The 12,261-nt window shown below is 38.2% G+C and overlaps 2 protein-coding genes across 2 annotated transcripts; both read right to left on the bottom strand.

Moving 5' to 3' along the window:
* Positions 1 to 1,302: 1,302 nt before the first annotated feature.
* LOC110297131 (taste receptor type 2 member 107) lies at positions 1,303 to 2,229 on the bottom strand. Its single transcript, XM_021165908.2, has one exon. The coding sequence runs from the start codon at positions 2,227 to 2,229 to the stop codon at positions 1,303 to 1,305; it is 927 nt and encodes a 308-aa protein (XP_021021567.1).
* Positions 2,230 to 10,877: 8,648 nt separating this feature from the next.
* Positions 10,878 to 11,804, bottom strand: LOC110295562 (taste receptor type 2 member 106). Its single transcript, XM_021164048.1, has one exon. It carries the CDS (start codon positions 11,802 to 11,804, stop codon positions 10,878 to 10,880), a length of 927 nt encoding a protein of 308 aa, XP_021019707.1.
* Positions 11,805 to 12,261: the final 457 nt, after the last annotated feature.

Genomic DNA, 12,261 nt, shown 5'->3' with positions numbered 1-12,261 from the left:
TGTGTATGTATTTTTTGTGTGTTTTTTAAAATATAATTTATATACCAAACCTCTATCTTATGTGCACTAACCCTGTGTGCTTTGGGAGAGTGGGCCCTGCACTATGACTGGGCGGCACAATATAGCTGGCTCTAGAGGCATGAGAGCAGGGGAGCTGATCTTGCCTCCTGGTTATAGTGGGGGAAATTGCAAGGGGGAAGAGTAGATATGAGGGGCAGGGAGTTGAGGGGGAGTAGGATACATAATTTGAAACTCACAAAGAGTTAATATAAAGTAAAATAATGTGAGGAGCCGCCCTCACATTCTCCATTACAAGATGGCGCCGACATCCCGTGTTCTAAGTAGTAAACAAGCAAGCTGCGCATGTGCCAGGGTAGTTTTGGCACGTGCTCTGCCTTCCCCGTGAGGACAACTCCGGTCGATGGGCTGCAGCCAATCAGGGAGCGACACGTCCGAGGCAGAGGACAATCCTCCATAAAAGGGATGGGGCTCCGCCATTTTCTCTCTCTTCTCCACTGGCTCCTGAAGAAGTAAGCAATAAAGCTTTTGCCGCAGAAGATTCCGGTTGTCCTGAGCGTGTTCTTGCCGGTGGGGACAAAAGCTCAGGATAAAATAAAATCACTTAAAAAATCAAATCTGATTCTACCCAAGTTCATTATTATTTTGTTTTGTCATTGACCACATTAACTCCTTTGTTTCCAGTATTCTAGCAGAATATTTACTTTATCACAGGTGATTTGCTGGTCATATAGACAAGGCTACTGTTTTCCCTTTACTAGACTCTGTTTTCCTAGTAGCTTTTGACAGAACTGTATACACTATTCTGGATATTTTTATTGCATCAAATATATTCCATTAGCAGAAAATATGAGGAATTACACAATGAAGGCAAATACTTCTTAAAGAACACAAAACCACACACAAGCATCAACATCTGGTCCCTAGCTCAGTCTAGACACACAGAGACTGATCACAACCATCTGTCTTGTTTTCTTTTACTCATCCTGGGAGCTACAGTGAATCACAGAAAAATTATTATTATTATTATTATTTTTTGGTTTATCTTCACCATAAAAGCCTTTAAATGAATTTATCTCCAGGCTGAATGTTATCTGGTTATTTTGTGGAAAGAATTTGCATAGTCAAGTCACAAAATGAAGTGAGGCTTCACGTGGACTTAACATGCCACCAGAAAATTAGATTCCTTGAGATGTCATCAACCATAGCAGGAAGTTTTCATAACATCAGCTAACAGGTAAAAACCAGTGGAAGAACAAGGCAGCTATTTATTTGCAAACCCATTTATGTGACTCTGAAATTTCCTTTTGTCTCACAGCATTTTAGGTGATGCAGTGCCTTCAAAGAAGCTTGCTTTAGCTGCTTATTTCCTAGAATTACGATGATTGAGTGACCGCAGGGATAGAGGCACGTGGCTGTCAAACCAGTTATAAAGAGCAGTTTGTTTTGTGGCAGAATAAAGCATAGCACTTCTATGGAAAGGCCTACAAAATGCAGAATAAAGAGGACCATAAAAGATATTAGAAATTTCATAGCTTTCACATGTACTTTTGTGCTGTGGTCTCTGAATCCTGAAACATCTGAGTGCATTTGTCTGACATGTCTCCAGAGGAAAACAATCAACAGAAAGCAGGTAATCAGGGATACAATAATGAAGAAAAGGATTCCCAGATTGGTCACACTTTGGTTAATAAGAAAGTAATTTTTCTGCTGGTGGGTCCAAGATGAGTTTCCCTGGTGCATTTTACTATTTTGAAGTATCTTTGTCATTTGTGGAAAGCATAGTAACCATGAGGTAAGTAAGCATCCTGACAGAAAGATAAAAACTGCACTGACTCTCCTTTTCAGCCAGAGAAATACAGAGTTGGAAAAATTAGCTATCTTTAGAAAGTAGAGGATGTTGAGGTTGGTGACAAACCAGACACTTAAGTGATTGAGAAATACCCATATGTAAGTAATATATTCAGTTATGTTTCCAGAGGTAAGCATGTGTGGAACAAATACTTGTATATACCCTTGTAAAATTATTATCCATACAACACCAATTCTGGAAATCGCCAAGCCAATGAGAATGAAACCGATCTTAGAGAGCTTCTTGTTCTTGGCATAGTCCATGCAGTTAAAAAGTGCAATATATGTGTCCCCTAAAACTCCGAGCACAGCCTCACTAGTGACAACACAAAGGAGGATACCTTCTGCTGAATTCAGCATCTTTACAGATCTCTAAGGTTACTTCTGCTGCATCTATTGTAAATTATCTGCTATAGAATGTCCCATATACTGGCTCCTTGATAGAGAAGTTATGCCATCTTCTTTATCTACATAGAGACAATCTTTTCAAGCCTATTGTCATGTGATAGAATCAGAACTTTATGGGTGCTCTTTTTTATTGTTTTTGAAGATTTAACTTGTCTATAAAATGTGTGCAGACTAATGTTTGCTTGCAGTTTGTTAATAAGCAAATGGAAGCTTCTATTTCATAAAATTTACTTGTTCCTTTGAAACTATTTGCATTTAGCAATCAAATGTGTAGTATCACTGTCAAATACACTGGTCAGACAACAGAAACCAACATTGCCCTGCCTCCTATTCATTATGAAGTCATCATCATCAACTAGGCATGGTGCCACATGCTTGCTGGTCTAGCTCCTTGGGAAGATGAAATTACTTGAATCCAGGGGTTTGAGACATGGGTTATGTAGAAAAAGAACTTCAGAAACCAGAAAGAACCCAAACTCCAAAAATCTAGAAGGAACAACAACAAAAGTCAATACTTACAATTAAAATATATTAAAAATGGGAGGAAGAAATGATGATAACCCCTGAATCAAAACCTCTGACACTATAGAATTGAGAGGTTTCACCAAGTAGCTGGGGTGTTTTACAAACTGAATTTTGTGGCCTTCATAGACAAAGATTTTGCTGATGAATTTTAAATAGTCTCTTCATTTAGCATATTTCACTTTGAAAACATTCTTGGAATGTTCATAGGTATGGATTGCTGGATCTCACAGTGAAACATAGTCAGGCATAAGCACACCGTATGTGATAGCCATTAGGGTACAAAAAACTTTCTTAACATCATTGCTGCAAGAATTAGATAACCACATGGACCCCTCTTTTATATAGTATGAAAACTTCAAATGAATGTAGGCCACAAACCCCTCTCCCTAGATAAGAACTGAATCAATAACACTTCAAAGAAAATCTAATGGTAACTATTCTTGAGATATAATTTGACAGAAATTATCCAATTTAACTTAAAAAGCATATCCAACAACACTAAACAGATATACTGGATGTTGTTTGTCAGGAAATCTGGGAAAAATGGTGTGTCTTGCAAGGTTACGCAAAAGCTATATCATTACTATGATTTATCTGTTTTATATAAATTTTACTTTGCCAACATATTAGTCAGGGTTGTCTGAGTCACAGAACTTATGGGTAGTCTCTATATAGTAAAGGAATTTATTGATGACTTACAGTCTGCAGTCCAATTCCCACCACTGGTAGGTAGCAGCTGTGAATGGAGTTCAAGGATCTAGCAGTAGCTCAGTCCTGCACAGCAAGCAGGCGAAGGAGAGAGCAACTCCCTTCTTCCAATGTCCTTATATGGTCTCCAGCAGAAAGGTGTGGCCCAGATTAAAGGTGTGTGCCACCACACCTTTAATCCCAGATGACCTTGAACTCAGGGATATCTCCTTGTCTTAATCTTCTGGAATCCATAGCCAACTATGCCTCAAGATCTCCATACCAAGATCCAGGTCAGAAACTTCTATTTCCCAGCCTCCAGATTAGGGTCACTGGTGAGCCTTCCAATTCTGGATTGTAGTTCATTCCAGATATAGTCAAGTTGACAACCTGGAATAGCCACTACACCAACATTAAACTCTCTGAAGATAAGGAACTATTAATAAGAACAGACCTGTTAAGACAAACAGATTTGAATGCATTTAAGAAAACAACAAAATAATAAAAGGAAGCTCAGGACATACTATGAATGTCCTTTTGGGTCTGGGTTACTTCACTCAGGTTGATACTTTCTAATTCCCTCCATTTGCCTGTAAACTTCATGATGTCCTCTTTTATAATAGCTCAATAGTATTCCATTGTGTAAATGAACCACATTTTCTGTATCCATTCTTTCATTGAGGGGCATCTGGGCTGTATCCTGCTTCTGGCTATTACAAATAAGGCTGCTATACATAGTGGAGCATGTGTCAGTGTGGTGTGGTGGAATATCTTTTAGCTATATGCTCAGGAATGGTATAACTGGGTGTTTGGGTAGAATTATTTCCAATTTTCTGAGGAACAGCCAGATTGATATCCAGAGTGGTTGAACGAGTTTGCAATCCCATCAGCAATGCAAAAGTGTTTCTCTTTCTCAACACCCTTGCAAGCATGTGCTATTCTGGGCTATTTATGATTTTGTTGATGTGGATATTGTCTCTGTACCTTTTAGTTAGTTTGTCTAAGGGTTTATCTATATTCTTGATTTTCTCAAGAAACCTGTTCTTGATTTTTTGATTCTTTGTATCATTTTCTTTGTTTTTAATTAGTTGATACCAGTCCTCAGTTTGACTATTTTCTGTTCTGGGCTCTCCACTTATCTTGAGTATGTTTGCTTGTTTTTGTTTAGAACTTTGTGATGTGCTCTAAACTTGCTAGTATAGGATTTCTCCAATTTCTTTGTGAAAGCACTTAGTGCTATGAACTCTCCTCTTTACTCAGCTTTCCTTTTGTCCAGTAATTTTGAGTATGCTGTGCCTTCATTTTCTGCTGGAGGCCAGCCCCAGCTTGACTATTCTTTCTTGTTCTTGAGGCAGCAGAGGGCGAAGAGCATCAGTGGAGGATAAGACTTTGTCTTACAGATATTTAGGGTTGCTGTATAATAATAAAAAGTTTTCTTATTTAAATCTCAGTTACTATGCTACTGTAGCTGACCAGCCTTTCTTTATTTCTTCTTTTCTTCCTTCCTTCCTTCCTTCCTTCCTTCCTTCCTTCCTTCCTTCCTTCCTTCCTTTCTTTCTTTCTTTCTTTCTTTCTTTCTTTCTTTCTTTCTTTCTTTCTTTCTTTCTTTCTTTCTTTCTTTCTTTCTTTCTTTCTTTCTCTGTTTTGTAATTGGATATTTTCTTCATTTACATTTCAAATATTATCCTCTTTCCCGATTTCCCCCTAGAAACCGCCATCCCATCTCTCCTCCTCCTGCCTCCCTGCCCTCACATTCCTTTACACTGGGGCATCAAACCTTCACAGGACTAACAGCTTCTCTCATTGATGCCCGACAAGGCCATCCCCTGCTACATATACAACTAGAGCCATAGGTCCCTCTATGTGTACTCCTTGATGGAGATTTAAACACTGGGATCTCTGGTTGCTTGATATTGTTGTTATTCCTATTGTGTTGCAAACCCCTTCAGCTCCTTCAGTCCTTTCTCTAACTCCCCCTTTGGAGACCTCCTGATCAGTTCAATGATTCAATGAGTGGCTATGAGCATCCACCTCTATATATGACAGACTCTGGCAGAGCCTCTCAGGAGACAGCTATATCAGGCTCCTGTTAGCATGTACTTCTTGGCATCCACACTAGTGTCTGGATTTGGTGACTGTGTGGAGCAGAGACTGAAGGAAAGCCCATCCAGAGACTGCCCTACCTGGAGATCCATCCCATATACGGTCTTCCAGAGCCTCACAAATACAGAGGGAGATGCTTTGTAGCCAACTAGGACCTGAAGGGCAACCCCATAGGAAGAACAACATTAACCAACCAGACACCCCCAACCCAGAGCTCCCAGGGACTAAACCACCAACCAAAGAGAACACATGGAGTGACCCATGGGTCCAGCGACATATATAGCAGAGAAGAGCCTTGTGTGGCATCACTGGGAAAAGAGGCCTTTGGTCCTGTGAAGGCTCATGCCCCAGTGTAGGGGAGCACCAGGGTGGAAAGGCGGGAGTGGGTGTGTGGGTGGGGAAGCTTCCTCATAGAAACGGGTGGGGTGGGGGATGGGATAGTGGCTTTTCGGAAGGGAGACCAGGAAAGGGGATATATTTGAAATGTAAAAAAATTCAATAAAAGAAAAAAATGTGCTGAAGAAGTTGATTAGTAGTAAATCTTAATTTCCTTTGAGCAAATGTTCATAAAAACAAAACAAAACATAAAAACATAAAACACCCAACTACCAAAAAACACTCATATATAAGTGAGCCCTCTGGCTGTGCCCCGCCAAAATTAGTAGTAAGGATGAATGCTATCAAGAAACAAGAGTCCCAGAAAGGCAGTATTGTCAGGAATAAATGAGAAAACATGCATTCAGCAAAGGGCTTAAGTGACAATATTTATCTTTGAACCATGGCATTCAACAGGAAAGAAATTGTAAAGATTTGTTGGTATGAGAGGTACTAACAACATCCTTGTATATGTGAGCATTGGAACCAAAATATATTACCACATTTCATCATATTGTACAACGTAAAATTTTAGTTTTAATGATATCTAACTTGAGTGTCATGGCAAATGAGAAACTAATAGAATCACTTCGAGTTTGAGTCTAGCCTGTTCTATATATAGAGATCCTGTTGAAAAAAAAATCCCAGGACAGTCAGGTGTATACAGAGAAACTTTGTCTCGGGGGGTGGAGTGGGGGTGGTGGGGGTGGTGGTGGAAAGAAACAAAATTTCAAGACTGGTCATGTCTTTAGACATTGTTAATACTTAAAGTCAATTCCTTGCTGGCAGAACACACTGAAAACTTGAACATCAAATTCCCAGAGACAAATTTATAATAGAAGTGGGTTCAAAATAGAACCTCAAAATACAGGGCAAGTAAGTATTGAGTTTAGGTAGTAGAATGCTTGCCCAGTTTACACAAAGGCCTGGTTTTGATCCCTAGCATGGAATAAAATCAGGCTTGTTGGTGCGTCCCTTATAGTCTCAGTGCTCAAGAGACAAACACTTGAGACATGGAAATTCAAAATCATCTGCAAGTACACAGCAAGTTTGAGGCTGGCCTGAGCTAAACAACACCTTGTTTTAAAAAGGAAGAAACTCCATTATGTTTAGACCACTAAAATCATGCCAGTAAGAGCAGCAAAGCACTTGATTAGGCCTGAAAGAGCAGTGATTAGTGTCTGTGAAGTTGCAACAAACACTCTTCCCCTTGTCTAAGAAAAAATGTTAACCACACAGATTTTTTTGTTTGTTTTACAGATTTTAACTTTTATTCATCTGTTTTTTAATGTATATGAACAGTACATAGGAAATTTAGTGATTTATAAAGGATTAAACAAGTAAACAAAACATCAGAAGTACCATTATACAGAGATAAGGTTACTTATAAGTTTAATAAATATACCTCCTTCTTCGCTTCCTCCTTCTCTCTCTCTGTACCTACATATCTATTTGTCTGTCTGAAAATATATGTACAGATAGTTAAGAATTGAAAGTATAGTAATTACAATCAATATTTTGTTCATACCTTTTCATTTATAACATTGGCTTAATTGAAACTATTATATAAAAATGGATCATTGCAATAAAAGGAGTAGGCATAATTGAATGAAAACTAATGTTGGCAAAAAGTGCAAGAAGAGAAAACAAAAATCCCATAAATTTGAATTCACATAAACTACAAACTGATTTCTTCAAACATTACAAAATATTTTCTAGATAGCAAATGAAGAGGAAATAACACAAAGCACCATAAGTACCATTATACAGAGATAAGGTTACTTATAAATTTAATAAATATACCTCCTCCTTAATGTTAGAATATAAAATAATAAAGAAAAGCATTAAGATAATGGTAAGGAACAATCAGACAAATAATTGCTAAACAGTGTATGCTGGCAGCTAAAACCCCAAACTCAGTATAGAATATATATTCATTTGTAAAGTGAACTTTTGTAATAAGACAACATGGAAATAGTAAGGCTGGATGATGATGGATATTTATTCACACTTGAAATATTTAATATTTCTTGAGAGAGTTATCAGTTCTGTAGGAAATTCAGTGAGTTAGAGTTTTAGAATTTTCCTTAAAATAAGACTCCTGCAGTTTCTTTGGTACCTTCGGTACACAAGATCTTTTCCCACCCAGATCTCCTTCTTCTTTCCACCCTACTCTTCAGCTTTACTCAGACTTGATCCAAATCTATCTTAACTTTACAGAAACCTTCTCTTCCCCCAGGGCCTAGACATTCATTTGTTCACTACTAATTAGAGACTTTACCTTAGAAATATAACAATAGATATTTTAGTTATTGTTTGTTATTTTTCTTCCTATAATATATTATTTACTGTACTATAGCCTTGTTCAACACTATTGTTTCAATGTATGAATCTGCTGCTTAAAGAAGATTTTATTGTTATTGCTGTTATTGCCAAGTCTGGTTTAGCCATGGTAGGGATGGAATGACTTAGTTCCCATTCCTGGTACAGAGACAGTTTGTTTGTATAATAATGTACAGACTTTCATGTTCTTTCTTTGAGAAATGTTCTCTGCCAAGGTTAATAATCCCATAATAATCAGAGACAGCACAAGTCAGGTAGACGAGGGTGTGGCTAATGTATTAACAAAAACGGTTAATCTGAGACAGCCGTTAAAGCTGTAGAAAAGAGCTCTAAAAACATGAGTTAAAAATATATATAATTTCTCAACTAAGCAAAATATAAGGATGAAGTATGAATTCTATAAGAAAATTCACAGATCCAAAAGAAGAAAAGCAGTTACACAATGAGCCAGCTTGCCAGAAATGTACTAGGGAAGGAGATAAAGATTTAGGGAGTGGTGCTTGTAAGGTAAAATCACACCCAGCAAAGTTTTTTTTTTTGTTTTTTTTTTTTTTTTGTTTTTGTTTTGTTTTGTTTGTTTGTGCTTAGAGAGACCCGCAGATTCCTGAATTCAAGGTCAGCTGGGATGGAGGGAGTTTATGTTTAGGCACAGGTGTGGTAGGAACATCCATTTCTTTCCCCAGTTTCATGTTATAAGTGTCAAGATTGAGCTTAACTGTCCAGCTTTGCTTTGTAATTGGATCTTCTTGAGGAAAGGGTGTCAGTGGTCCGTGGAAGTCAGAAGAATCCCAAAGTAAAGCCTTGTATCTGGTGTTTATCTTCACCCTGAAGGACTTTATATTTGATAATTTCCAGTCAGACATTTTTCCTTTGGGAAATGTGTAGGAAGAAGTAGCAGGGCCAAAAGATTGATTATGTCACTGAATTTGTACATGGAATTAAAATGAAGGAGGATTTTGTGATATATTAAAAACTGGAATTGGGGGGCATTGGAAGAGTGAAGTAGAAACTTAATGCAATAGAAATTTCCAGGAATCTATAAGTGTGACCCCAAGTACAACTCCTAGAAATGCAGGATAAGGAGCCTGAACCAAACATCCAGTGGAGAGATTGGGACACAAATGCAGCCATAAAATCTTTGGCCAACAATTTATTCTGCCTACAAGATATGCAGGGGTTGGCCGGGTGTGGTGACACACACCTTTAATCTCAGTACTTGGGAAGCAGAGGATTTCTGAGTTCGAGGCCAGCCTGGTCTACAAAGTGAGTTCCAGGACAGCCAGGGATATACAGAAAAACCCTGTCTCAAAAAAAAAAAAAATCAACAAAACAAACAAAACAAAACAAAAGATGTATAGGGGTAAAGATGGAGCAGAAACTCAGGGAATGGCCAACCAATGATTGATTCAACTTGAGATGGAGCCACTGGTTCCACTCAACGGGATGGAGCCCACCCGATACTGCCCCAGAACCAGAGCCTTGATAGCCCAGAGACATAGAATAGAACCAAACATGACCAGCAAATAAAAAGTGAAATAGTTCCTAATGATATTCTGCTATACCAGAATGACATACACCAGCCAGAGCCTAGCATACATTAGAAAGGCTTCATCGAGCAACTGATGGACTCAGATGCAGAGACATTCAGCTAAACATTGGGCAGAGCTTAGGGAATCCTTTATAAAATGGGGAGGAATGATTGTAGGAGTCAGTCAGGTCAAGGACACCACAAGAAAATCCACATAATCAACTAATCAGGGCTCATAGAGGCTCATAGAGGCTCATAGAGATGGAACCAACAATCAGAGAGCCTGCATGAGTCTGACCTAGGTCCTCTGTTATGGCTGTATATCTTGATCTTCTTGTGAGACTCTTAACAGTGGGGGTTGGTGTTGTCTCTAACTCTTTTGACTGTTTCTTGGACCCTTTTCCTCCTACTGGGTTGACTTATTGAGCCTTAATATGGGGGGGGGGCTTACCTAGTCTTAGTGAAACTTGATATGCCATTTTTAGTTAATATCTCTGGGAGGCCTTGCCTTTTCTGAAGGGAAATAGGGTGTTAACAGATTTGGGTACATATAGGTTATAAAGATGGGACAAGAGGAGAGGAGCAAGGGGATGAAATTGCTGTTGGGATGTAATATATGAGAGAAGATTAAATAAACACACAAACAAAACCAAAACATCAAACAATTGTATACCGACATGGTGGTACAATTCTTTAATCCCAGCACTCAGGAGGCTGGGGCAACTGGATCTCTGAGTTCAAGGTCAGCCTCATCTACAGAGTGTGCTCCAGGACAACCAAGGCTACAAAGAGAAACCATGTCTTGGAAGGACAACAACACAAAATAAAATACAAAAAGGAAGAGCTGTATGGGGTTTTCACTGAATAACTATATCTTCAGTGGTCACCCTGTCCCCAAAACACAATTGCAACATTTTCCATGATTTCAGCAAGACTTTTTTTTTAAATCATTGCAAGAATTTGTAAGTGAAACTGTCTTTAGAGATCTCAACATCTCCACACCAGGCTATTTTTTGTGACCATTCATTTCTCTGTAAGTCTACCATGCCACTCTGACATCCTTTTCTTTCTTATGGCATTTTAATTGCTTCAGTGCCTTCAAAGAAGCCTGCTTCAGCTGACTGTTTGCTAGAATTAGGATAAATGAATGACAGCAAGGATACATGCATGAAATTATCAAACCCAAAATAAGTAGCAGTTTATTTTCATATTTTAAAAAGCTCACTGTTTCTATCAAAATCCCTATGAAATGCAAGATTAACAAGATAATAAAAGAAATTAAAACTTTCATGACTTTCACATGAACTTCTGTGTTAAGGCTTTTGAATCTTGAGACATACAACTGCATCTTTCTGTTGTGTTTCCAAAGTGAAATAGTTAATAGAAAGCATGTAATGATAGTCACCATAAAGAAGAATATAACTCCCAGGTTGAGAAGAATGTGGCTTACAATGAAATCATTCTTATAGAAGTGAAACTGCCAAGAAACATTTCTGTGTTGCTCTTTAGCTTTAAACATCTTCACTGTTTGTGGGAAAGCAATTGACCATGATATAAATAAGCATCCCAGGAGAAAGATAAATACTGTATTGATTCTTCTCTTCAAGCAGAAGAAGATGTAGTGAGAAAAATTTGCTATCTTCAGGAGATAGAAGAGGTTGAGGCTGGTGGCAAACCATATACTTGTGTGATTGGTAATTACCCATATGTAAGCAATCACTATAATGTGGGTATCAGAGGCAACCATATGTGGAGAAAACAATTTTAAATATCCATCAGAGATTATTATACATATTACACAGATTCTGCAAAGAGCCAAGCCTGTGAAAATAAAGCCAGCTGTGGAGAACTTCTGCCTGACACAGTTAATGCAGTTTGCATGCAGGATAAATCCATTTCCTAGAATTCCCAGAACTGAACCACTAGTTGCAAAACAAAGGAGGATTCCTTCTGCTACAGTCAGCATCTCTACAGATCCCTAAAGTTGCTTCTGCTGCAACTATAACAATTTTACCTTTTTTTTTTTTTTAACCTGCTGCAGAATGTTGCTTATAATGGAAGCTTGACAGATGAATGATGTTTTTCTTCTGTCTTTAAAGACTTCAGAGTGGCCCAGTAACGGCTTTTGGTGGAATCAGAAGTATCTTTAGGGAGTTCTCTCTGTTCTTTAAGTCTCAGACTGCTTATAGAATATGTGCAGACTAATGTCTTCTTTCAGTTTGTTAATAAGCAAATGATGTTTCTGTTTCATGGGTTTTACTTGGCCATTTGACACTGTTTTGCATTAAATGAACTGAATGGTGATACAGGACTGCTAGACATATACTGACAGGATCCAAACCAACAAAAATAGAACTGCACTTTATCCTTTTCTGTAGCAACTCTTTGTTAGCTGGGCTCGGTGGAAACCGCCTGAACCTTTA

The sequence above is a fragment of the Mus caroli genome, unplaced genomic scaffold, assembly GCF_978045245.1.
Source record: "Mus caroli unplaced genomic scaffold, Mus_caroli_1 scaffold_7, whole genome shotgun sequence".
NCBI lineage: Eukaryota > Metazoa > Chordata > Mammalia > Rodentia > Muridae > Mus > Mus caroli.
The sequence above is the reverse complement of the archived record's forward strand: the minus strand, read 5'-3'. Positions and strand labels throughout refer to the sequence as shown.

Bases quoted from the DNA above. Each gene is read 5' to 3' on its own strand.
- LOC110295562 (XM_021164048.1), bottom strand. From the start codon at position 11,804: ATGCTGACTGTAGCAGAAGGAATCCTCCTTTGTTTTGCAACTAGTGGT.
- LOC110297131 (XM_021165908.2), bottom strand. From the start codon at position 2,229: ATGCTGAATTCAGCAGAAGGTATCCTCCTTTGTGTTGTCACTAGTGAG.